This window comes from Giraffa tippelskirchi, chromosome 8 (genome assembly GCF_054371585.1).
Source record: "Giraffa tippelskirchi isolate mGirTip1 chromosome 8, T2T-mGirTip1v1.2.pri, whole genome shotgun sequence".
Taxonomy (NCBI): Eukaryota; Metazoa; Chordata; class Mammalia; order Artiodactyla; family Giraffidae; genus Giraffa; species Giraffa tippelskirchi.
The window spans coordinates 9234308-9258015 of record NC_137282.1 but is presented as its reverse complement, the minus strand read 5'-3'; the positions used below and the strand labels follow the sequence as shown (position 1 = coordinate 9258015).

At 43.6% G+C, this 23708-nt stretch overlaps 1 protein-coding gene across 19 annotated transcripts in view; it reads right to left on the bottom strand.

Moving 5' to 3' along the window:
* The window catches only part of ZMAT4 (zinc finger matrin-type 4), a 362048-nt gene that overhangs the window by 267548 nt on the left and 70792 nt on the right, over nt 1-23708 (bottom strand). For 16 of the 19 annotated variants that reach the window (XR_014061914.1, XR_014061915.1, XR_014061916.1 and 13 more), the window contains one exon: nt 20687-20792. Coding sequence is in view for 15 of the 19 variants with exons in the window: in XM_081519255.1 (XP_081375381.1) it covers nt 20687-20792 (106 nt within the window). In the remaining 4 variants the exon portion in view is untranslated. Of the gene's footprint in view, nt 1-20686; nt 20793-21829; nt 21973-23708 lie in introns of all 19 variants that reach the window. The other 3 variants (XM_081519252.1, XM_081519265.1, XM_081519261.1) reach the window with 1 other exon arrangement.

The following is a 23708-nucleotide window of genomic DNA, read 5'->3' as shown; positions in this document are numbered from 1 at the left end:
CCGGATTTCTAAACTCTTTCTACCATTTCAAGGGATCTTTTTTTTTTCAGACCAAATTCTCCTCAATTGGATCAATTACCTTTATTAGCATCTCGTCTAACTTATCCCTTCCTGTGGCTTCGCATTTGGCTCAGTGGTAAAGAATCTACCTGCCAATGCAGGAGACACCTGAGACGTAGGTTGATCCCTGGGTCAGGAAGATCCCCTGGGGAAGAAAATGACAACCCACTCCAGTATTCTTGCCTGGGAAATCCCATGGACAGAGGAGCCTAGGGGGTTGCAGTCTATGGGGTCGCAAAGAGTTGGACACGGCTGAACACACACACACAACCCTTTTTGTGACTGTTTCTCTCGATAGATAGATAGATAGATAGATAGATAGTAATAGACAGAAAGAGAACAGATCATCAAAAATTCTGTTTTTCTCTCTCTGTCTCTATCATACAACAGAGACAGATATTATATCTCTGATATCTAATGGAAAAAGAGGAACAGAGTCAGACAAGAATGGAAACAAACTGTTTTTTATTCCTTTGTTCCAAATTCATAGATCTACTCCTTTCACCTTTGGAGCTTTCTCTTGAGATCTCTGAAGGCCCTCTTAAGTGGTTTTCAATTGCAACAAAGAAAAGAAAGTCAGCTAGTCAAAAGTATAAAAGTATAAAAGAAAAATTTTAAAACACCACCAACCTACTTGGAGAACAGATAAAATCAATGGTTAGATCCATCAGTCTAATGGTCATCCAATCATCTAAATCATCAGTTCACCAAATCTGGAGACCACTGACACAAAAGTAATTTAAAAATATTAAGCCCCCAAAGGAGTAATTGAATTGTGGGCTGTAAGATGCAATGTGTCTCAAATCAAAGTAAAAGAAGAAGTTCTCAAGTGTCCACAAGAATAGTATTCTTAAGGATCTGATGACTCCTGTCTGAGAAACAGTAATTTAATAATCTAACATCTTAATCCATAAAAAATATTTTGTGTAATCACAGAAAAGGAACACGGTTCCTCTTTAGACCCGACAAAACACATGCATTAAAATGATTGTTAAAAAATTTTGAAGAGTAAAAATGTTTGCAGAATCACAAGATTACATCATTGTACCACGTGTGAGAAGCCCCAAATGTCTCGCATCCAGACAGTTCGGTCAACAGTGTCAACACTCCCTGGGATCTCAGAGCTGCCAACCTCCACCTCCACAGAAGCGGACATAGGGCATCACAAGGCTTCGTTTCTGTTTTTTGTTTTTTTCTTTTTTTTTTAAAGTCAGGGCATTTGAATTGACTTTCTTTCCTAAAGACAGGAATAAGCACTTCCTCACAGTCATACACAGAACAAGTGTCCAAGGTCAGAAAAGCAAGGCTTCTTGAAGTGTGACCTTGAGTGATCTTAATTTTCAGAAACATGCGGCCATAATCAGGTCTTTGTTCTATTAAACAACCATATTTCTCCCTTTTAATTTTTAAATATATAATATGTACAAACCTCGTCCAGAGAAAAGACACAGGTAGTTTAATTTCCACATTTCATTAGAGAAGAAGAAGTCCAACTGAATTTTCTTTCTAACCGAGTCACCCTAAATCTCTGATGAATAACACAAACCTACGCTTGCCTAACACTCCCTCACCTTCTCATCTGTATGGCTGTCATTTCTACTCTATCCAAATGAGGGTCAGAGCTTTGTCTTTTTCATCTAGGGTTCCCCGTAGAGGAGGAAAATGGAAACGATTATGCTGCATTTACACAGCAGAGATGTTCAAAAAATATGTTGGGAGAATAAATGCAGACAAACATCAGAGGTGTTCATCACCAGGCTCCTGACTTAGAGGAACATGTTCAGAAATTGCAGTGAGTCAACCACCTCTTAGAATCCTAAACTACTCGGCTGATCCAAATATAAGAGCACTGACCAGTGTGTCTTACACACCATTGTCGTAAGAGCAAGCTGAAGAGGTTCACAGTTTCCCAGATGAACATTTCTAGAGGGCAGAATAAGACCACTTGAATTCTGGAGACAACCCCCGAAAGTCTGGGTGTGCTGAGTGGGGATGAAGCCATTTACGCACTCGGAGTTTCACGTCTTCCCGAGACTGAAGGGATAGCCCTGGTCCTTACCACCCAGCGTGAAGCTGCACTTTTATTAAACAGAGAATGTGTTATCTCTGCCACATTAATATTTCAGCTGCAAGACTGCTTTCCCGAGCAAACACATTTTGATCTCTAAGGTGCTAATGTAGTAAACACACACTTCGTATTCCTTCACTCGGAAAACATTTCAAGGAAAATTCTAAATGTCACAGAAGCCCAGTGACATCAGATTAACTTCTGTTTCCGCCTCCACAGAATCAGCAGATTGATTAGTCCATAAACACCACGCGCCCGTGCGTCATCTCAGACACACCACGCCATTCCAAGGACACCCGGGCTCTCAAACTCCCAGGGCCAGGGCCTACCGTGCCTTTTAGTGCCCTCGGCTTATCCAGATTTGAATTATTTCTTCCAAACAGGGTCCTGCCCTCTTGTTACGAGCAGTCCCTAAACCAAATAACACGATGAGCTCTTCGCACAGTGACATAGGTTAAAACAGCTCTTCAGCTTGGACAACCTCGTTATCATACATCTTTATTGTGTGGGTTTAGGTGAGGTGCGGGTCCAACCACGTTTCTGGATCATCATGAAGATTAAAGAGCAGACAGAGCTAAACAGCTAGCAGGGCCGGGGTCCGACATGCCAGGAGCCAGAGAAAGAAGCATCTACTATGGCTTTCTTTCACTAAAACTTCTTTTGTTCTCTAGATCAAAGAAGACTACCACGGGAGCACCTAAAACAATAAAGGTTTCCACAACAAATGTTACAGCACTTTGAAAAGAAGACGTGGTAATGAAAATGCAGCTTAAGGATGAAATTGGAGGGAAAAAAACAACTGCATACATTGGCTTTTTATTACAGGATATTTAAGAGACAGCTTGGCAATAAATGTTCACACCTTTCTAATGGTTGGCAATGCAGTTGTATAAAGCCGAAGACTCACCTTGACTTATTGACACGGCTGAGTTTTAAGTGACACCGCTCAACCCAAGAGGGAATGCACCACTCGGCAAAAAAAAGTGCTCAGCCTCATTCGATAAAAGGGGAGGTATGAGCTACAATTACAAAGCCACATTAGACATTCTCACTCAGGGGAGCAAACGAAAGCAAAGCATGGAATAGGCAAGAAAATCAGTAAAGAGGGAAAATCAAATACCAAAATTATAAATGAGGAGGCCAGAAAAAAATCACCTTCTCTAGGGTATTTATCCTGCATATCAATTAATTTAAAAAAAAATAATAACTGGCATTCATCATGACTCTCTAGGTTCAAATACAATGAGAGGGGGAGAAGAAATTAAAAGCATAACCCTTGGTCCTCATCACAATTCCAGTTTAGTTGAAGAGGAGTGATTAAAACTTGACAGAAGAATAGAAGGGAATAAATAATCATCGAGAAGTAAATTACCCAGCAGTTGCATATGGGCTCAAAGGTTATGTGTTTATCAACCCATTACTGACCAGAGACATATTAATGCCACAGGTGTTAGCTTCTGCAAAAAATCCCCTGGTCAATAATGTGTTGAGTTACATTTCTCTGAAACTGTAATGTAAATTGAATAAATGGATAGATATCCCTGTTTAAGATGACTTGATACTGTAAAGGTACACATTCTGCTGAAATTCATTCTTCAATGTGATGGAATTCCAGGCAAAATTTCAACTGAGTTTGCACACTTAGTCAAGCATGAATATGAACAGCACAACGGGACACTGTACAACTAGCCAAGATAGCTCTGCGGTGAAAGGGGAAAGAGGCGTGACTGGTATCTCTCAGCTATTAAGACATGACACCAAGGCATAGTAACCAAATCCTGTACTGACTGGCCTGGATAGACAGAACCATGGGGCAGAATAGAAAGGTCTGGTTTGGAGACAAGCACGTGTGGAAAATGAACAGATGATAAAGGTGACACCAACCACATCATAAAGACTATAAAGAAAGCTGAGCGCCAAAGAATTGATGCTTTTGAACTGTGGTGTTGGAGAAGACTCTTGAGAGTCCCTTGGACTACAAGGAGATCCAACCAGTCAATCCTAAAGGAAATCAGTCCTGAATATTTACTGGAAGGACTGATGTTGAAGCTGAAACTCCAATACTCTGGCCACCTGATGCAAAGAACTGACTCATTGGAAAAGATCCTGATGCTGCAAAACATTGAAGGCAGGAGGCGAAGGGGACGACAGAGGATGAGATGGTTGGATGGCATCACCGACGTGATGGACATGAGTTTGAGCAAGCTCCGGGAGTTGGTGATGGACAGGGAGGCCTGGCATGCTACAGCCCACGGGGTCGCAAAGAGTAGACACAAATGAGCAACTGAACTGAACCGCATCATGAGGAATGAATGGACCGTAGATGGTGGTAGGAAGAGTGGTTCACCGTATGGAGGAAAACCAAAGCTGATTCGCACCTTATACACTATACAAAGGTAGACTCCAAATAGAGTTAAAGGCATGAATGAGAAAACAGAAGTGTCAAGTTAATAGGAGCTGGGATACTTAATGCTTTTGTGACCAATCAATGAAAGAATTTCTTAAAGAAAACACAGAAGAAAAAGTTTATTAAATGTATCACATAAAAATTAACAAGTTCAACAAATAAAATTAACAAAGGCCATCAAGAGCAGACAAAATAAGATGACTGAATGTATGTTATGTGCACGAGTGCTAAGTTATGCCTGACTCTTTGCAACCCCAGGGACTGCAGGCTGCCAGGCTCCTCTGTCCAAGGGACTTTCCAGGCAAGACTACTGGAGTGGGTTGCCTTCCTTCTCCAGGGGATCTTCCCGGTCCAAGAACAGAACCTGTGTCTCCAGTGTCTCCTGCATTGGCAGGCAGATGACTGAATGGGATAAGGTATTTCCAATGTCCAAACCCAAGAAGGAATATATGAGGAAATCAAAAAGAAAAATACAAGAATACCGATAGAAAAATTGACAATAGGAAAAGCAATCAGCAACAAGAAAAGGAAAGCAAAAGGGCTAATTAGAAAGTTTGTGAGTCTGTTTCTATTTTTGTTAAATTCATTTCTATCAAAAAATGTCTAAATCTCTTTTTAGATTCTCCATATAAGGGATGTCATACACTATGTCTCTTTCTCTGCCTGACTTCAGTAGAACAGTTTCTCACAGACTTAAGAGAACAAAGTTGGGGGGGGGGGGGCTGGAGGTAGGAATAGTTAGGAAGCTTGGGATGGGCAGGTACACACTGCTACATTTTAAATGGATAACCAACAAGGCCCTACAGAGCACAGGGAACTCTGCTCAATGTTCTGTGGCAGGCTGAATGGGAGGGGAGTCTGGGGGAGAATGGATGCATGGACATGTGTGGCTGAGTCCCTTTGCTGTGCACCTGAAACTATCCCAACATTGTTGATCTGCTATGCTCCAATATAAAATAAAAAGGTTTTTTGTAAAGCTATTGTTAACATCTAGAAAAAAGAATAATTAATTGTAGTAGAGGGCTACTTAATTCCATCCATAAAAATTAGTCTTAAAAAATAGAGAATCTTCTAGGAAAAATTAATTTAATAAAATGAGTTAAGAAAATCAGCAAAATCTGAATAGAGCAATAATCATTCATAGCCAAGAAATGGAAGGCTACCAAATCATTATTTAAAAAAAAAAAAGCCTTCAGAATGATTTTTTCAATTAGTTCTTTCAAACTATCAAGGAAATATGTCTTTTGTGCACAGAAAACTAGTAAAGAACATAGCCAAACATGAAATTGATGCTGAATTGTACTGAGTGTATTTTTCACTATCCATTGATGTTATTTTTCTCTGAGCCTATTGATTTGATTTATAGCATTTAATAAAAATTCTAATATTTTTGTATTTTAAAAACGGATAGAATGTACACAGTTGTTCAAGCTTTACAATAATTAGAGAAATGCAATTTCATATGACAAGATATCACATACCAACTAGATTAGAACAAAATGAGAAAACCAGACAAAGCCAGTTATTGTCAGAAATGTGGCTACGGGAACCACAGCATGCCAACTCTTCCCTGAGTGAGGCTCAATCAAAGTAAGTGATAACAGGCTTCTGAGGCACAAGGTCCCTTCAGGCCTGCATGTCCATCTCAGAAAAATGCCCACACAGGTCCTTTAGGAAACACGGTTCAGAATGTTTGTCTACCATTACTTGTGTGCATGGGGGACTGGAAGCAATCTAAGTATCCATCCCTGAAGGAATAGGAAAGTCAAAATACAAGAGATGCTCACTAAAGAGTGTCTAACAGCAGGAAGAGGGAAGAGATTAGACATACATGTAGCAACACAGATGATACTTAAAAACATCCTGCTGAATGTAACAGCAAGGGAAGAATGAAGCTCACATCATAATGCCATTAAAATATATGCCTGCACTGTGCATAATGTCTTCCTTCCAAAGATCACAAAACAGAAGAGGAGGAAAGAGTAAATTTGCAGTGGAGAGACATACGGACAGATCCAGAGCCAGGAGTTCAAGGTCACCATCACCAGTGCCGCAGCCACTTGATAACCAGACACTGGAAATGGTGTGATGAGAACAGCACTTCACCTCTGGGATCTTCCCCACCAAGAACCCATCAACCACTCTAACCATGAGAAGCTCAGCAAACAAGTATCCAGTGATGGTCATTCCACAAAACGTCTGGCCAGGAACCCTAAAAATTATTTTACAAGATCATCAAAAACAATGAAAAGTCAGGGACTTCCCTGGTGGTCCAGTGACTAAGATTCCTTGCTCCCAATGCAAGGGGCCCAGGTTCCATTCCTGGTCAGTGAACCGGATCCCACATATCACAACTAAGACCCAGCACAGCCAAATAAACACATAATTAAAAAAAAAAAAAAAAGTCAGAGAAACTATCACAGCTACAAGAGCCTAAGGACACTGCATGACTACGTGTAACATGGAATCCTGGACAGGATCTTAGAGCTGGAAAAGCACATGAGGCACAAACTAAGGAAACCTGAATAAAGAATGGACTTCATACTTTATAATGCACATTATAAAATAATAATAATGCATCAATCTTGGTCTCTTAGCTGTGACAAGGTACCATAGTAACTCAAGATGTTAATAGCAAAAGAGATGGGGTCAGGGTACACAACAACATTGCATACTATATTTGCAACTTTCCTGTAAATCTAAAACTATGTGAGAATAAAAGTTATGTTAAGCTACACAGAGCAGCACTATTTATAATAGCCAAGACAAAGAAGCAACCTAAATGTCTATCAACAGAGGAATGGATCAAGAAGACGTGGTCCATATATACAATGGAAGATCATGGGTGCTGTGCTCAGTCACTCAGCTGTGTCCGACTCTTCGCAACCCCACGGACTGTTGCCCAACAGGCTCCTCTGTCCGTGGGATTTTCCAGGCAAGAATACTGGAGTGGGTTGCCATTTCCTACTCCAGGGGATCTTCTTGACCCAGGGATTGAACCCACGTCTCTTGCCAACTCCTGTATTGGCAGGTGGGCTCTTTGCCACCTGGGAAGACCATACAATGGAATATTACTCAGCCATAAAAGAAAAGAAATAGTGTCATTTGCAGAGATGTGGATGGACCTAGAACCTGTCATAGAGAGTGAAGTAAGTCAGAAAGAGAGACACAAATATCATACAATGTCACTTAAATGTGGAATCCAGAAAGCTGGTACCGATGAACTTATTGACCAAGCAGAAATAGAGACACAGACATAGAGAACAAACATATGGATACCAAGGCTGGGAAGGGGATGAGGTGGGATGAGTTGGGAGATTGATACTATCTGTAAAACAGATACCTGACGAGAACCTCCCGTACAGCACAGGGGACTCTACCCAGTGCTCTGTGGTGACCTGAATGGGAAGGAAATACAACAACAGAGGAGACACGTGTATACGCACAGCTGACTCACTCTGTCATACAGAAGAGACTCACTCAACACTGTAAAGCGGCTACTCCAATAATAACTAATTAAAAATAAACAAGTAAATAAAATACACACACCCATAAGGCAATATACATTTCAAAGAACATATACAAATGAAAAAACATGTCAACCCTAATAAAATGGTTACCAGTGTGGACGCAGGGGAGGTGGGCACGAGAAGCGCGTGTGAAAGGAAAAAGGATGCCTCACCTCCTCAGAGGAAGAGGGGGAACTAAATTCCGGACCCTGGACAGGTGCCTGGGTGAAGCGATGTAGCTAAGAGTATCCCCACAAGGCAGCCTCTGACCCTGAGAACACCAGCAGCTCCCTCTCTACCTCAGGGCAGCTCTGCCTGCTCTGAAGATGAGCCAAGTGAACTCACTCCACCAGTACGAAATGGGGAATTTAGCAGGTGGGACACGAGGGAGCATGAAAGTTTCCAGGAAGTGGAAGAAGAAGCTGCTGCTTTAAAGCAAGGGACAGAATCCCATAGAATCCCCCAGGTTAAACACGGGGGCTGCTGTAGGGCCAAGGGAGACTGGGAGGAAGATGAGAGATATCATTGAGGGCCAGACCTGGAGGGGTTTCGTTTCCAGAAGGGACAACGCTAAGTCGGTAGCTACAAGGAATTAATGAAAACAGGGGTCAAGTCAGATTTCTGGAACTGGAAAGTGGGGAAACATCCCTAGGGAAGGGCAAGGTTCGGGACTTTGTGGTAGAGACAGAAAGGAGTTCTGCTCTATTTTTCCTCTTTTCTCAGTGAAATCTACCACTATGCAGCTGCCTGTAGGGTTTTCAAGGTGAGGGCAGGGCTGTTTCTATATCTGCATCAGTGGAGTGTGTGGACAGAAGAGGTTTCCCAGCAGTTGACATCATGGAGGCACAGACCTCCCCAGAGGCCAGGGAACCTGAAGGATGGGGTGGCGAGCAAGGGGCTGCAGACAGGAGGGGGCACTTTCAAGGCGGCAGGGGTCCTGCCTGAGCAGGTGGAGTTATGTCTTTGTAAGGATGATCCTCAGGGAAAGGGATGGAATTCAAAGTTACAAAAATGCCACTCAAAATTAAAGCATCTTAGTAAAAGCCTAAATAAACTAACGAAGGCTCAAGTCATGGGTGATGCCCTCAGCACCTTCTCCAAGCATCAGAAGAAACATGGGCAAAACACATGGCTTAGAGCAAGGCTCCAACCCACTTCCTTAGGTCATCAACCTTTAAGAATCTCCTGTCTTCTAATAACATCTTCTTTAAAAATTGGCAAGCCCAAGAACTTTCCTGATGGTCCAGTGGTTAAGAATCTGCCTTGCAATGCAGGGGACGTGGGTTTGATCCTCGGTCAGGGAACTAAGATCTCGCAGGCTGCAGAGCAGCTGAGCCCACGCACTGCAACTAGAAAGAGAGTCCGTGAGCCAAAAGAAAAGACCCTGAAAGATATACGTAAGACCCAATGCAGTCTAATTAATAATAATAATAATAATAGGGTAAGTAAATAAATATTTCTAAAAATCAACAAGCCCAGATGGTTCAGTGACTCGGAAGTCAGAGATTCATATGTTTTCAAGGGAATGCCGAGAATGGAAAATTGGAAGAAAACGTGTCACTGTCAACAGCCAGTCAGGAGGAGCCAGGATCCGAAAAGTGACTGACATACGCTTCACGCACCGAGGGTGCACAGACAGCATCTTCCTGCTACCAGAGTTTATCAAGGCTGCCAAGGAGTCATCAGTCAATTCAGTCAGGTGTTTCCTTTACAAGTGGTAATATCACATCATGAGAATCTAAGCCACAATTAGAACAGATGAAACACGGAGGCTCTAGTATGCATTTGTGAAAAGTAAATAAAAGGAAAAATTAAATTGCAGCAACATGGATGGACCTAGAGACTGTCATACTGAGAGAAATAGGTCAGACAAAGACAAATATCGGATGACATTGCTTATATGTAAGAATCTTAAAAAGGTAGTACAAATGAACTTATTTACAAAACAGAAATAGAGTCACAGATGTAGAAAACAAACATGGTCACAGAGGGGCAGTGCAGGGAGGGGGAGAAGTTAGGAGTTTGGGATTGACAAACGTACACTGCTATGTATAAAATAGATAACTAATAAGGACCTACTATATAGCACAGGGAACTCTACTCAACACTCTGTAATGGCCTATATGGGAAAAGAATCATAAAAAGAGTGAATATCTGTATATGTGGGCTTCCCTGGTGACTCAGATGGTAAAGAATCCACCTACAAGGCGAGAGACCTGGATTCGATCCCTGGGTTAGGAAGATCCCCTGGAGGAGGGCATGGCAACCCAGTTCATGGACAGAGGAGCCTGGTGGGCTGCAGTCCATAGCATCGCAAAGCATCGGATGTGACTAAGCAACTAAGCACAACAAAGCACATATGTACCTGCATTAATACAACTGATAAACTCTGCTGAATACCTGAAGCTAATACAACATTGTAAATCAACTACACTCCAATGAAGTTTTTTAAAAACTTAAGTTCCTTTGATATGCATAGATCACTTCAAAGAAAATCAGTCACCTCTGATTCTTCTAAGATGGGGAAAGCTGGGGAGCTGAGAAATGGGAATAAGTGTAAGAATCTTCATATTATATACTCTTCCACATTTTTAAAAAATTGAGCCCTATAAATGTGTCCCCTTCTTCAAAAAAAATGAATAAAGTATTAACAATAAAGATTAAATACTAATACATTTATCCCCCATTATTTTCCTCAAAGACTTCAAGAAGTCATATCAAAACAACATCCACCTCTAATGCAAAAGGATGAAACAAATAATTGAGAAGTACAGATTTAAAATAAAACAGGGAAAAGAACAGCATAGCATATGAGGTAAAGTGAGTACAGGAAATGCTCTCACAGAATCCTGTTGCTGGACGTGGCCTTGAATTTGGTGGATAAAGCAAACCATGAAACAAGATCAGAGTCGGGGGGCAGGTGACAAAGCAGCCTCTCAAGCAGAAGAACAAGAGAGAGCAAAGAGAAATTTCTCTCAAACATCCTTCTTTAGAAGACGCTGAACCCAGGGCAGATCTCTAACCTCCACCTGCAGATGGAGAGCCGCCCCTCTGGGATGGCTCCCAGACCCGAGTGTGGGGTGGGTGGGCTGCTCACCACCCAGGGGGCCCAGAGCTCAGAGCCTGGGAGACCTGATGGGGGGCTGAAAAGGCAGAGCCCGGGGGGGGTACCCTACAATCAGATATCCCACTCAGAACACAGGCTCCAAACTCCAACTAAGAACAAGATGATGGAGGAGTAGGTGGACGTGGAGTACATCTCTCTCCACGGATACATCAGGAATACACCTTCAGACACAGAAGTACATGCAGGACACCAGCTAAGAACAGACAGGGGTACCAAACTCCAACTAGACCATCTCTGTGCTTGACCAATTAAGTCAGAGGAGTTGGAGAAAACATTCTCATTTGATAGCATTTTATTCCTTTGTCTCTTAAACAACATACGGTGGCTTCAGTTTTCCACACAGCCTGGAAATGAAGTAGGCATCAAGTTCACAGTGGCCCCCATGCACTTGGGATTTCCGGAGTAGTCTCCTATACGTCTGTTTGCCCAAAGCACTCCCTGGGGAATGCGTAGCCTTTCTTTCTTCCTCCTTCTTCTCCACCCACTCTCCACCCCTAAGAAACCCACAGCAGGCCCGAGAGGCTATGCTGTACGTTCACCAGACAGGCTTCATTATCCTCCTGGGCACCCAGCTAAACCACCTCGCCCAGCTTCACATGCAGACAGAAGGAAAGACAGGACTGAACTCCGGTCAGTAGAAGGTGAGTGGGTATGGCATTGTCCCTTGCAGACCTGGCCCCTAAAATGTCCTGCAGAGTCACCCACATTGTCTATCGGTTCCCCAGATGCCAGCTGGACTTGGATACTCAGAGCAACTATCTGTCATCTTTGTCAGAAGCCAAGATGGTGGAGCCTCTGTCAACCTTAGTCCTAAATAATTGCATGGTACAGAACGCCCTCTGCTAACCCACAATGGGCTACAACATGGGCAACCATAACATTTATTTCTAAGATGCTGAGATTTTCGTGACTGCATTTAGCCTACCTTGCCTAAGATAGAAATGGGGGTTTGCCCTTAACAACAACAAAAAAATATTTGGCACTGGCTTAGCTGGTGGAAAGTTAAGTGGAGAGGGGACAGATAAAGCAGATCCAGGTCATTTGTGACAAAACATTGGCAAAGCTACTGCCTACAACACCCTGGAGCACAGACCTGCCTCCGGAGCTTATGATGCAAGAACTGGATGGTTCTGCACTCAGAGGTGGTTAAGAGCCTAAAAGAACTAGAAGAGGATGCAAAAAAGAGATTGCCTGGTTCGATGTTACCGTGTCAGATGAACAGGTAATGTCTACTTGTCTGTTACTGATGTTTGGGCATGTTTTTTTTAATAAAAGAATCAACTACAAGAACTATTAATATGATGTGTCACTGATACACTAGCAAATAGAAATCAACTAAACATAGCCATTCCAGAAATTTGAGACCTAGAGAGCTGGAAAAGTCATTTGCTAATCGCTTCTAGTCACTTCAAAGTGAGAGATGTCATTTTTTTCAACTTTTTTTTTTAAATTGAGGTATAGTTGCTTTACAATATTTTATTAGTTTCATGTGTACAACACAATGATCTCAAATTTTTATAGATCATACTCTATTTATAGCTATTACAAAACATAGGCTATGTTCCCTGTGCTGAACAATATGTCCTCATGGCTTATTCTCTTCTTTTTACTTGTAGCTTTTTTTTAAATTTTATTTAAGTATTTATTTTGGCTGTGCTGTCTTCATTACTGCGCACGGGCTTTCTCCAGTTGCAGGGAATGGGGGCTCCTCCCTAGTTGCAGTGCACAGGCTCCTGACTGCAGTGACTTCTCTGGTTGTGGCGCACAGGCTCTAGCATGCACAGGCTCAGTAGCTGTGCCACATGAGCTTAGCTGCCCTGCAGCAAGTAGAATCTTCCCAGACCAGGGATCGAACCTCTGTCCCCTGGCAGATTCTTAACCACTAGACCACCAGAGAAGTCCACTTATTTATTTTATACATAGTAGTTAGTATCTCTTAATCTCCTACCCCTATCAGGCCCTTCCCTCCTCCCTTTCTGTCATTTTAAAAGACTGTGTGTATTGGAGACTCTGTGAGATTTCTCAGTTACACATTGTGACTCAGGCCTGTGGCAAAAATCAGATTAAGGATGTGGTCTTTCCACCCACTTTCAGATAACCTCAGGGTAGCCACCATTAAACTGAAAAATAGAGGCACAGAGGTGAGGAAGCAATAAAATAAACAGCCTTGAAATTACGTCTAGGAAAAATCTTATGATTATGGCATGCAGAGCTTTCTGAAAGGAAACAAATCAGAAGCCTTCTGTATCACTGAGAGAATTGAATTACTAAAGCCGTTATGATCTTGAATTAGAAAAGCTTTGAATGATCTCCAAGCCTTAAATCAATCTCAGGCAGGAAGTGGGCTGTGAATGCTGGCGGTCCCCAAGGAGGATGTAGGATCCAGGATTCATCTCACGTGTAACAAGGAGGACAATGGATGGACAGGGAAGTGCTCTGGGGGCAGAGCCAGGGGTCATTGGGGAATATGAACAAGAAACTCCCTCCCAGAGGGGAAGATCGGAATCAATTTGGGCAACTTCCCCCACTCCCTGCGAAGAGAAACTTCCCAATGCCTGCACGGCAGGATGCCAACTCTGCTGTGAACTAGTGGTTACTCTCTGCCTTTTTTTCTTCCTTTTTCTGAGGGCAAATGTTCTGCTGCCTTCACCACTCTAAAGTGAAGAGCAGAAGAGGTGACATTTCTCTTCTGGTCATAGGATGCCCAACCAACAAGATTCACATCCACAGCTGATAGCGAGACCCACCCCGCTCCTGGAGATCCTGAAATCTGAGCTGTCGGCAGTGACTGGGTAGCACTTGGGGCTTGTTACCATGGAGAGGAGATGAATGTTCTCCACCTGCCACAGGAAGAATGGGATGGTGACCAGAGGGGTTGACATGGCAAAGATGATCCTAGGTATTTGCTGCACCCATTTTACTCCCTTGTATGTTTAAAGAGCATTCCCCAACTTCCTCAGAGGTTAAATGGGACCATGTAACTGAGTTCTAGCCAACAGAGTGTGGCCTGGCTTCTAAAGTCCGTTGAGCGATGTCATATGCTCTCAGCCAATGAAAAGTCATCAACCATCTGCTCTAAACCAATGAGCATTAAGCACAGCATCTGATAACTGCTCTGGAACAGTGTCTGTGTCTTCTGGATTGAGTGTGTTCCTTTGCCTAGTATTGTTTATGTCACTGTAGCTTCTCTATTAAGCACTCATTTTATGTGCCCATGGACCGTTTTGGCCAATAACAACCAATAAAAGGTAGAACGACCAGAACTGCTGGAATGAACAACAGAAAAACATAAGAATGGTTACAAGTTTCACAAAAGCTCAAGAGAGTTCCATGAAATGATCAAGAAACTGACTCTGGAGAGTATCAGGCAACCAAGGACATGAGGAAAGGTAGTAAGAACTGCTTTAGCCCTGGCAAATGCACCAATAATTGTATTATTAATAGTAAAAGCATCTGGGATAAATTAAGCATGTCATGACTCCAAAAGATCTGAAGAGAAAACAGAGGTTCTCAATGCACAGTACATAGGAGACACCTCCACAGGAGCAAGAGATAAAGATCTCTTGTTATCTTCCCCCAGTTAGTCCTTGCATCTCCCAGAGCACATCACCGGCATTACCAGGAGAGGTGTAAGGATTCAGGGGGCCCAGCTGATAGTCAAGTCCAGTTAGCCTGGTACCTGGCAGGTCCGATGGGCTGCATAAACACAACACAGTATTGACCCCCAAATCTCACACATGGGTCGGGAGTTGTCTAGCCTGCACACTCACTCAGGCAATTGGCCTAAAGAAACAGCAAAGTGGAGATGCAGGGGTGAGGGACTAAGAGTGAGGAAGTAATAGAGACATTGTGCTGTGCTAAGTCACTTCAGTCGTGTCCGACTCTTTGTGACCCCATAGACTGTAGCCCACCAGACTCCTCTGTCCATGGGATTCTCCAGGCGAGAATACTGGAGTGGGTTGCCATGCCCTCTTCCAGGGCAGCTTCCTGATCCAGGGGTCGAACCCATGTCTCTTATGCCTCCTGCATTGGCAGGTGGGTTCTTTACCACTGAGCCACCAGGGTAGCCCCAAATAGAGGCACTGTTAGCACCAAAAAGTAAAGACACTAATCAGCACTTATTAGGGACCTCGGGTTTACCCTGTTGGCTCTACCCACAAAACACTTATGCCCCATTTACTATTTGACCCAGAGAGACTAGGAGAGTGCCCTTTGGATATTCCCCACTTGAGACAGAAGCTAGGGAATGCCAGAGTTGTGTTGGAAGGCCATCAAAATAGGTGAAACCGAGCAATCCGCTCAGTATGCCCCAGCGCCTGCTGCTACTGACGAGAGAAATAGTCGATTCTGACTTTCCTGGATGAGCTAATGGAGTACACTTGCCAGAACCGACATTACTACGAGATTCAGAGATGGTTGAAGACGTTCCCATCAGTTCAGAGAATCGTCTTCCTGTAACTATGGAACTGTCACCTCTACCTTGAAGGTCGCTTTGAGTACAGAGTGTCTTCCAGTCTATAGAGTCGCCTCTTCTAGTGTAGCCATCAAGGCTTCTATGAAACCTGCCCCACCACCTCCTTCCACCAATCCCAGCCCAGCCTCTTCATCAATGTCTAAGTGCCAACGAGCAACAACCATCGGCCAAGTGTGGAAATACTAATAAATCAGAAACACAAGGCATGACTCCAGTGTGCCCTCAGGAAGCACACCGTCTTGTTTGGAGGTGCCTCTGAGACATGGATTTCACAAACTCTGATTAATTACACACCCAGCAAAACAACACAAGAGATATTAGGGTTCACAGAACAGACAAGCACTCTGGGCTGGCACTGTGATGACTGACTTCCTTGGGTCTGCCTAACAAGAGTTTTCTCTTTCCTTCTAGATCTGATCATACATCTTCTTCCTTTAGTTTTACTCCAAGAAATAATCTTTCTGCCCTTTTGGCTTCAATTCTCATAGTGTTGGGATCCTCTTCTTCCTGTACCTAGAAAACCAGGCCTTCCCTCGTGGCCTCACTAGGAAATGATGTTTAACTTCTGTAACATCCAGATATGTTCATCTGAAAGCTTTCTCTTTCCCCTCTCTGTCTGCATCTACTTGTTCTACTGATTTAGACTATTCAACCAGTGAGAAGAGACAGCATCTAATTATATTTTCTACCGAAACATTAACATGTTATTAATGCTTAGCAAATAAGAAAAGCAATGATGTCTTAATGTTTCTTCTGTCTTCACTCCCAGGGTTCACATGCAAAAAGAGATCTTAAAAGTATAGCATGGAAGTGCTTGGTCCATTAGACATATATTAGGTTGTTCTGTCCTCCTATACAAAGGTTCAGGCTTTTAAATGGGGCATGAAGCTATTAGCTATTACACGTCTGCTGTGCTTTTTCTCTCCAACTTCAGTGGACTGGCATGCTAGGCTCTTGGCAAAACTTACATCAAGAACTGTTCTTTTCCCAACAATACATCTTGACCACCACAAACAAGCTATCATTCAGAAAGGCTCAGTTATTTTTTATGCTCTCAAACAATTGAGAGCCTCAGAAGAGTCCAGGTTCCCCTTTCCTTACTTCTTGATCCCACCCTACCTAAAGGTGCTGCCAGCCTCTCTAGCAAAAACCTTTCAGTCCAATCAGGCTGGTCTCCTTAGTGCTCCTTGGAGACTCCAAGGCCCCTTATTCCAGTAATCACTAAATTTAAACCATCCATCATGCAGGCATGCTCAGCCATGTTCTACTCCTTGCAACCCCATGGACTATAGCCTGCCAGGCTCCTCTGTTTGTGCAATTTTCCAAGCAAGAATACTAGAGTGGGTTGCCATTTCCTACTCCAATCCATTGAGGCCTCGATAATTCATGTCATCCCCCATAAATCTCTCTTGACCATAATAGATCTTGGTGATGACTCACCATTTTGAATTTGGAATATGCGAAGATCCAAAAATTTAACAGCACCACATAGCATATGTATCACAAAGCCAAATGGACAGAAAAACGGACACTTTGTTTATATTAAATTAGATCAGCCTCTCCTTAGGAGCAGAATCTACGGGTTCTGTTCTTGGTATCACACACACAGGTACCACACCAAAGTATGCATAGCTTTTCCTTCCAATGGAGTTTATGAGACGATTCCTGATATAACCCAGAACCTCTGTGACAGGAAACACTAACGGTGCTGGGCATGCAGAAAATACATGGTAGATTGTCACTGATTTGCCCATAGGGAGCTGGGAATATGATCCAGTCAAACTGAGAATAAAATCATACTCAAGCAAAAAAAATCAGTGATAGAGTATTGCGAGTAAATGTGACCACATGGCCAGTGTGAGTTCTGGGACTGTAACAAACATGACCCTATGGGGCCTTCCCAGAACAGACTCCGTCCACATCCTCTGCCTGCCTTTTGTCTGTAGAAAAATTTTAGTCAAAGAATAAATTTAATCAGAGAAGTGAGAACATGCAGAAAGGAAAACAGTCAAGCAAGACAAAATAATAATATGGTAGCTGTTAAACAAAGGCAAGGACCTTAGTTCTTCCTCAAGGGCTACAGATAATGTTCTCAGCCATGTCCTTTGAGCTGTTTTGCAGACATTGAAACCCCCAGCAGGCGGAAGAAGGTAACTGTCTGCTGCCCACAAGGATGCAGATCCCAGCCCAATTGGAAGCAGAAGATTGATGATGCTGACTCACCATTACTTCATCACCGACCTGTCAGAAGAGTGTTCACAAGCTGTCCAAGCCCTACTTCTTGAACACTGCAAGACTCTTCACTACCTGCTCTAGGGCCGACACGCCATCCTGAGGGCATTAGCCTGCTGAGGCCCCCTAAGCCTGGCAAAGCAATCAAGCTATTTCTTTCTACTTCACCCCAAACTCCGTCTCCGAGATTTAATCCAGCACTGGTGTATACAGGCCGAATTCTGGCCAGAAGACTCACAGAGACCCACTCCATACTCAGTTTCAGCAGAGAGGGTGTGTGGAGGAGGGAGGGATGAATGAAATCAGCAGATCTGTTCTCAGACAGCCTTGGGGATCACATGATAGAAGGCATCCTCCTGGAGATGAAGAACAAAGGGCGTCTCCTAACCAAAGCCGGAAGACCAGGGACCACACAAGGTGCCCTCCCTCCTGACTCAGCCTTCTCTGCACCCCCTGCAGCTTTGCAGCTGCTGTTTCTCCTGAAGGAAGGGCCCGCCTCTGCCTGGAGGCAGGGCATGAACCATCGCTCAGAGGTCCCATCCCTGGTTAACCGGAATGCATCTCATGTTGTTCTGATGATGTGTAACTCTGCTAACTGAAGGTCTATTGTAATTGTTTTCACTTCTCTGTCTCACCTGTGCTAAAGGGAAGTGAAGTTGCTCAGTCGTGTCCGACTCTTTGCAACCCCACCGACTGTAGCCTACGAGGTTCTTCCATCCGTGGAATTCTCCAGGCAAGAGTACTGGAGCGGATTGCCATTTCCTTCTCCAGGGGATCTTCCCAACCCAAGGATGGAACCCGGGTTTCCAGCATTGCAAGCAGACAACTTTACCGTCTGAGCCACCAGGGAAGCTCACCTGTGCTACTTGCAACAAATCCTAACACATCCTCTAAACAATTAGATTGGGCCATAGACGGTACAGCATGGTGACAGGAAAAGTTGAGTTCAAATAACTAAACCCGTAACTGAACAGCTAAGATTTTTTTCGTTTAAAAAGAATTGATGTTTTTTTATTTTCTGACATTACCTTTCTAGCTCAGGTAGTAACAAAGGAGTGCTTGGACAGGGTCACCAGGTTATTTTTGTAAACAAAAGCTCAGTGAATAGCTCTGATGGGCAGACATTGTTCCAGGAAATATGGAAAAGCAGAAGAATAAACTCTGTTTCTGGTCGTAAGAATCTAGTAGTGAAACTTGCTCAGTCATGTCCGACTCTTTTAAACCCCACGGACTACATACAGTTCATGGAATTCTCCAGGCCACAATACTGGAGTGGGTAGCCTTTCCCTTCTCCAGGGGATCTTCCCAACCCAGGAATCGAACCGGCGTCTCCTGCATTGCAGATAGATTCTTTACCAACTGAGCTATCAGGGAAGCTCCTTACTAGAACCTAGTAATATGATTAAAAAGGGAACCCGAAAGTTCTAACAAAGAGAGAACATAACGGGCTATGGAATTTCAGAGCAGGGACAAATACCCTGAGTTTCCTTCACTGGGGAAATGGAATTAATAAAAACCCATATGTGTTTACAAAGCAATATCGACCAAATTTAGAAATTCTTCATTTCAAAAGATGGCTACCTTCCACTTTAGATCACCCTTTTGTGTTCACATTTTCTTCTTCTTCCACTTGATTGCCTACTGACAAAAGAATATGCTGACTTTTTTTTTTTTGCAGAGGCTGATTTTCTAAAGTTTTCTCTGAAGAGCAAGTTTTCTTTGCCATCGTCCAAACATTGCTGCCACAGAGTAGATAATGAGAAACAACGTAATTTTGCATATTGGGCACACGTTATAGCTGCCAAAGCATTTGAGCAAATAACCATTTCAAGGGCTCTCATCTGGTCACCATAACACCCCGAGGAGCACACAGGGGCCAAGGGACAGGTCCCAGGGTGTGTGCGTGAGCGGGCGATTATCATTGTGTTTCCTGTGCTTGGAGGAGTATGAGACTCAGAGGAGAGCGGTGAGTGACAGCGACAACTGGCATTTGTCAGATGCGTCAGAAAAAAGAGAATTGCTGGCTGAGCCCTCCAATCTACAATTACTGACAAATTATTCCCCCTGAAGCTCGTGTTCTCACTGGCGTGTGTTCTCTTGCAAAGCTACAGGTCCTGGGCAGCATCTGGGGGGCCGGGGCCCCTTTTCTCCACGTGTGCCCCCCATTCCCTCCTTAGAAATGGGTCTACCTCTCTCCTCTCATCCTCTCTTCCCGATAAAAGATCAAAATGCAGCCTTTCGAGCTCCCACCCTAAAAAGTCAAAGCCACTGAGTTATGTCCTTCAAGAATATTTGGACTTTAAAACTTGATTATCTCCCTGCGGGGGAAGTCTTTCTGCTGATAGACCCTTTGGGAGCAGCAGCCAGAGGCAGAAGAAATCTGGTGCTGGACCACGCCTGCTGCCATGTTTTCCCTCCAGTGATGGAGAAAGGGCCTCTGAGCTTTCCTTCAAGCGTCAGAGAAGGACAGAGAAGCTGGCCCTAATGCATCCCTGGAAGGAACTTCAGAGATGAGCAGTGACAGATTTAACAAGCAGAGGAAGCCCACTGGGTTCCCGGAGGGGGCTGAGGTCCAAAGGGAAAAGCAGGACCTGGGAAACCGCCAGGGGCCTGAAAATGCCATCCTCAGCCCTCTCTGCAACCCCACGCATGCACCTCTGTCCCAACCTGATCTCAGCCTGTGTGCTCAAGCCCCGTGGTTCTTCAGCTCTGCCCCAAGCCCAAAGGCAGAACCCTGGAGCCCCATGACCTTGACTCAGGCTGCTCTTTCTTCCATCTGAACACCCTGAGTGGGAAAAGTTGTTCTTACCTCGTAGTGGGCCACACGCTGAGACTCTGATATTAGCTGTGCGCTGCACACCTTGCAGTAACTGTCTGTAAATAAGTCCTGATCGATATCGGAGGACTTCATCAGGCTAAAAGAGAACCAACAGAAAAGAGAGATGAATCCGCTGCCATCATGTTTATGTAGGACATTAAGGATGTGAAGAAGCCAGGGGCCTGGTACCAGATCCAACAATCGTGACAGCGGAGGAGATCTCCCCAAACCTTTGGGGTGACCATGTCAGTCACCTTTAGAAAGTGTGTAGTGGACAATTTTCTCATAAATGTTCAACAGCTTGGCTGATACTCTCAAGCCCTGAAATCCAACTTTAGTTTTCTTTGTATGACAAATCAGACTTACGTCTATTATATTGCTAAGAATTTATGTGAGAAGACATCTTCAAAAATAATTTATATTACCAAAATATTGTAAGCGCCCAATATAGCCAAGAATAGGATAGGTTAAATGAATTTTGATACATCAGCATGCTAGAATACTATATACCTCCCCAATTCACACTCAGATCAAATATTTTTATACAATAGTTAGTAAAGTAGGAAAACATTTACTATTAACAGCAAAAGGTTTACAAATCAATATGTACAGTATTATACTAATTTCTTTTAAAACATGTAGAGGTGTGCAGAAAAACATTCCTAGAAGTTTTAACAGAATGTTAGTAGCAGCTGTCTTTAGGAGATTATAGATAATGACATGACTTTCTTTCTTCTTAAATTTTCTGCAATGAATATGAATTACTTTTGTAGTACAAAGAAACAGGTTAGCTTTGTCAAGAGCTTTGTACAAAACTTAGTCACTCAGTTGTGCCTGACTCTTTGTGACCCCATGGACTGTAGCCAGTCAGACTTCTCTGTCCATGGGGATTCTCCAGGCAAGAATACTGGAGTGGGTTGCCATGTCCTCCTTTAGGGGATCTTCCCAACCCAGGGATCGAACCCAGGTCTGCTGCATTGTGGGCAGATTCTTTACCATCTGAGCCACCAGGGAAGCCCCAAGGGGCTTATAAGAAATATCAAATAGAGTTTTGAGTTCAACAGCTATACTTGAGGGCTTCCCAGGTGGCACTAGTGGTAAAAACAAAAACAAACAAACAAAAAAAAAACTTGCCTGCCAATGTAGGTTAGAAGTAAAAGACATGGATTCAATCCCTGGGTCAGTCAGGAAGATCCCCTGGAGGAGGACACAGAAACCCACTTCTGTATTCTTGCCTGGAGAATCCCATAGACAGAGGAGCCTGGCAGGCTGCAGTCCTAGGGTCACAGAGTCAGACATGACTGAAGCAACTTAGCATGCATGCATGCACAGCTATACTTAGACAATTACAAAATAAAATCAGACTAAACTATTGCTTTTTTTTTGCAAGCCTATATCTTGTAAAGTGAGGAGCCCTTACGATTCCTACTGACTCTTCTATATGTAGGGCAGAGGAAATTCATAAAGATTATTTCTACCCCTCCACATCGCAACTGAACCTGCAAAGGCAAACAAACATCCTCAAATTCCAAACTCTGAATTAAAATACAGCCAGGGAGTTCCCTGGAGGTCCAGCGGTTAAGGCTCTGAGCTCCCAATTCAGGGCACGCAGGTTCGATCCCTGGTTAGGAAACTAAGATCGTACATACTGCACAGCATGGCAAAAACAATGCAGCCAAGGTTCTCAAGTTTGTGAAAGTGATCTGACACAAAAGCGTATGATGTGTGACGTCACCACCCTGGAAATACACACCTGTACATCATGATGCTGATCTCCAACCCAAACATTCTCTCCATCTTACCTCCTACCTGCCAGGCAAAGAGTAAGGACTGTGCCAGGTGCCAAGGCCAGAAAAGCCCAGATGGCAGGAGGGGGTGGGCCCCTGGAACTCAGCCTACTCCAGCGCCCTCACTGTGCACATGAAACTGCCCAAAGCCACACTGCTGATGCTTGGCATGGCCACAGACGCCGCCCAGCTTCCATGGCTCCAGTGCCCACTTTCCAGCTCCATCCCAGGTGGAGCACGGCTTGCCAGCTGCATGATACAGATGAGTCACTAAGCCCTGTAGGTCTCAGTTTGCTTTCTATAAAAATTGAGAAAATACTATTCTCCAGGCCTCCTTGGAGAATTGCGGAGAATAACAAAAGAGGAGAAGGCAATATGAACTGAAGAACTCCCTTTGTTTGAAAGGGATCACTATCCTATTTTTAATGGCGTATCAATGTTGGGAAGATATTGGGCAAGTCTTGATTAATGCAACAAATGAGAGATTGCCATCCAATTTAAGACATTTTTACAAATCATCTAAATAGTTGGGTCGCTGAGCTTCTCTGGTGGTCCACTGGTTAAAAATTCACCTGCCAATGCAGGGGACACAGATTTGACCCCTGATCCAGGAAGATTTCACATGCTTCAGGGCAATTAAGGCCATGAGCCACAACTATTGAGCTCTAGAGCCCACACTTTGCAACAAGAGAAGCCTCCCATCACCGCAACTAGAGAAAGCCTGTGTGCAGCCACAAAGATCCTACACAGCAAGAAATAGATACATACATAAACAAAATTTTATAAATAAATACATTTTAAATAAGTAAATAAATAACTGTGTCTCAAGAATAAAATATCTGCCTGAAACAAAAGGCTGCCTGCCTCATCAACTCCAAAATCCCTTTCTACGTTGACTTTGGCTGTCATGGCCCATGAGGACATTTGTATTAAGCAATTCAAAAGGATTCAGAGTTTCTGCTGCCAAGAGACAAGAGCACCTGTGGTTTCCTATGCCCCGAGTTCCGATAATAATGCCAAGGAGTAAGGACTGGCGATTCTCACAGCTGAAATGGACCTGTTATTTCTGGAAGGATCATTCCGGGAAGACAGCCCAGTCAACCTGGAGTTCAGCACCTATAGTGCCTGGAGGCTCTCTACCTCACATGACAACCTGCTGCAGGGTCTGGCAGCACTAGTCTTTAGGCACTCTTTAGGTTGAATCAAAATCTGTCCCCTTTTACATT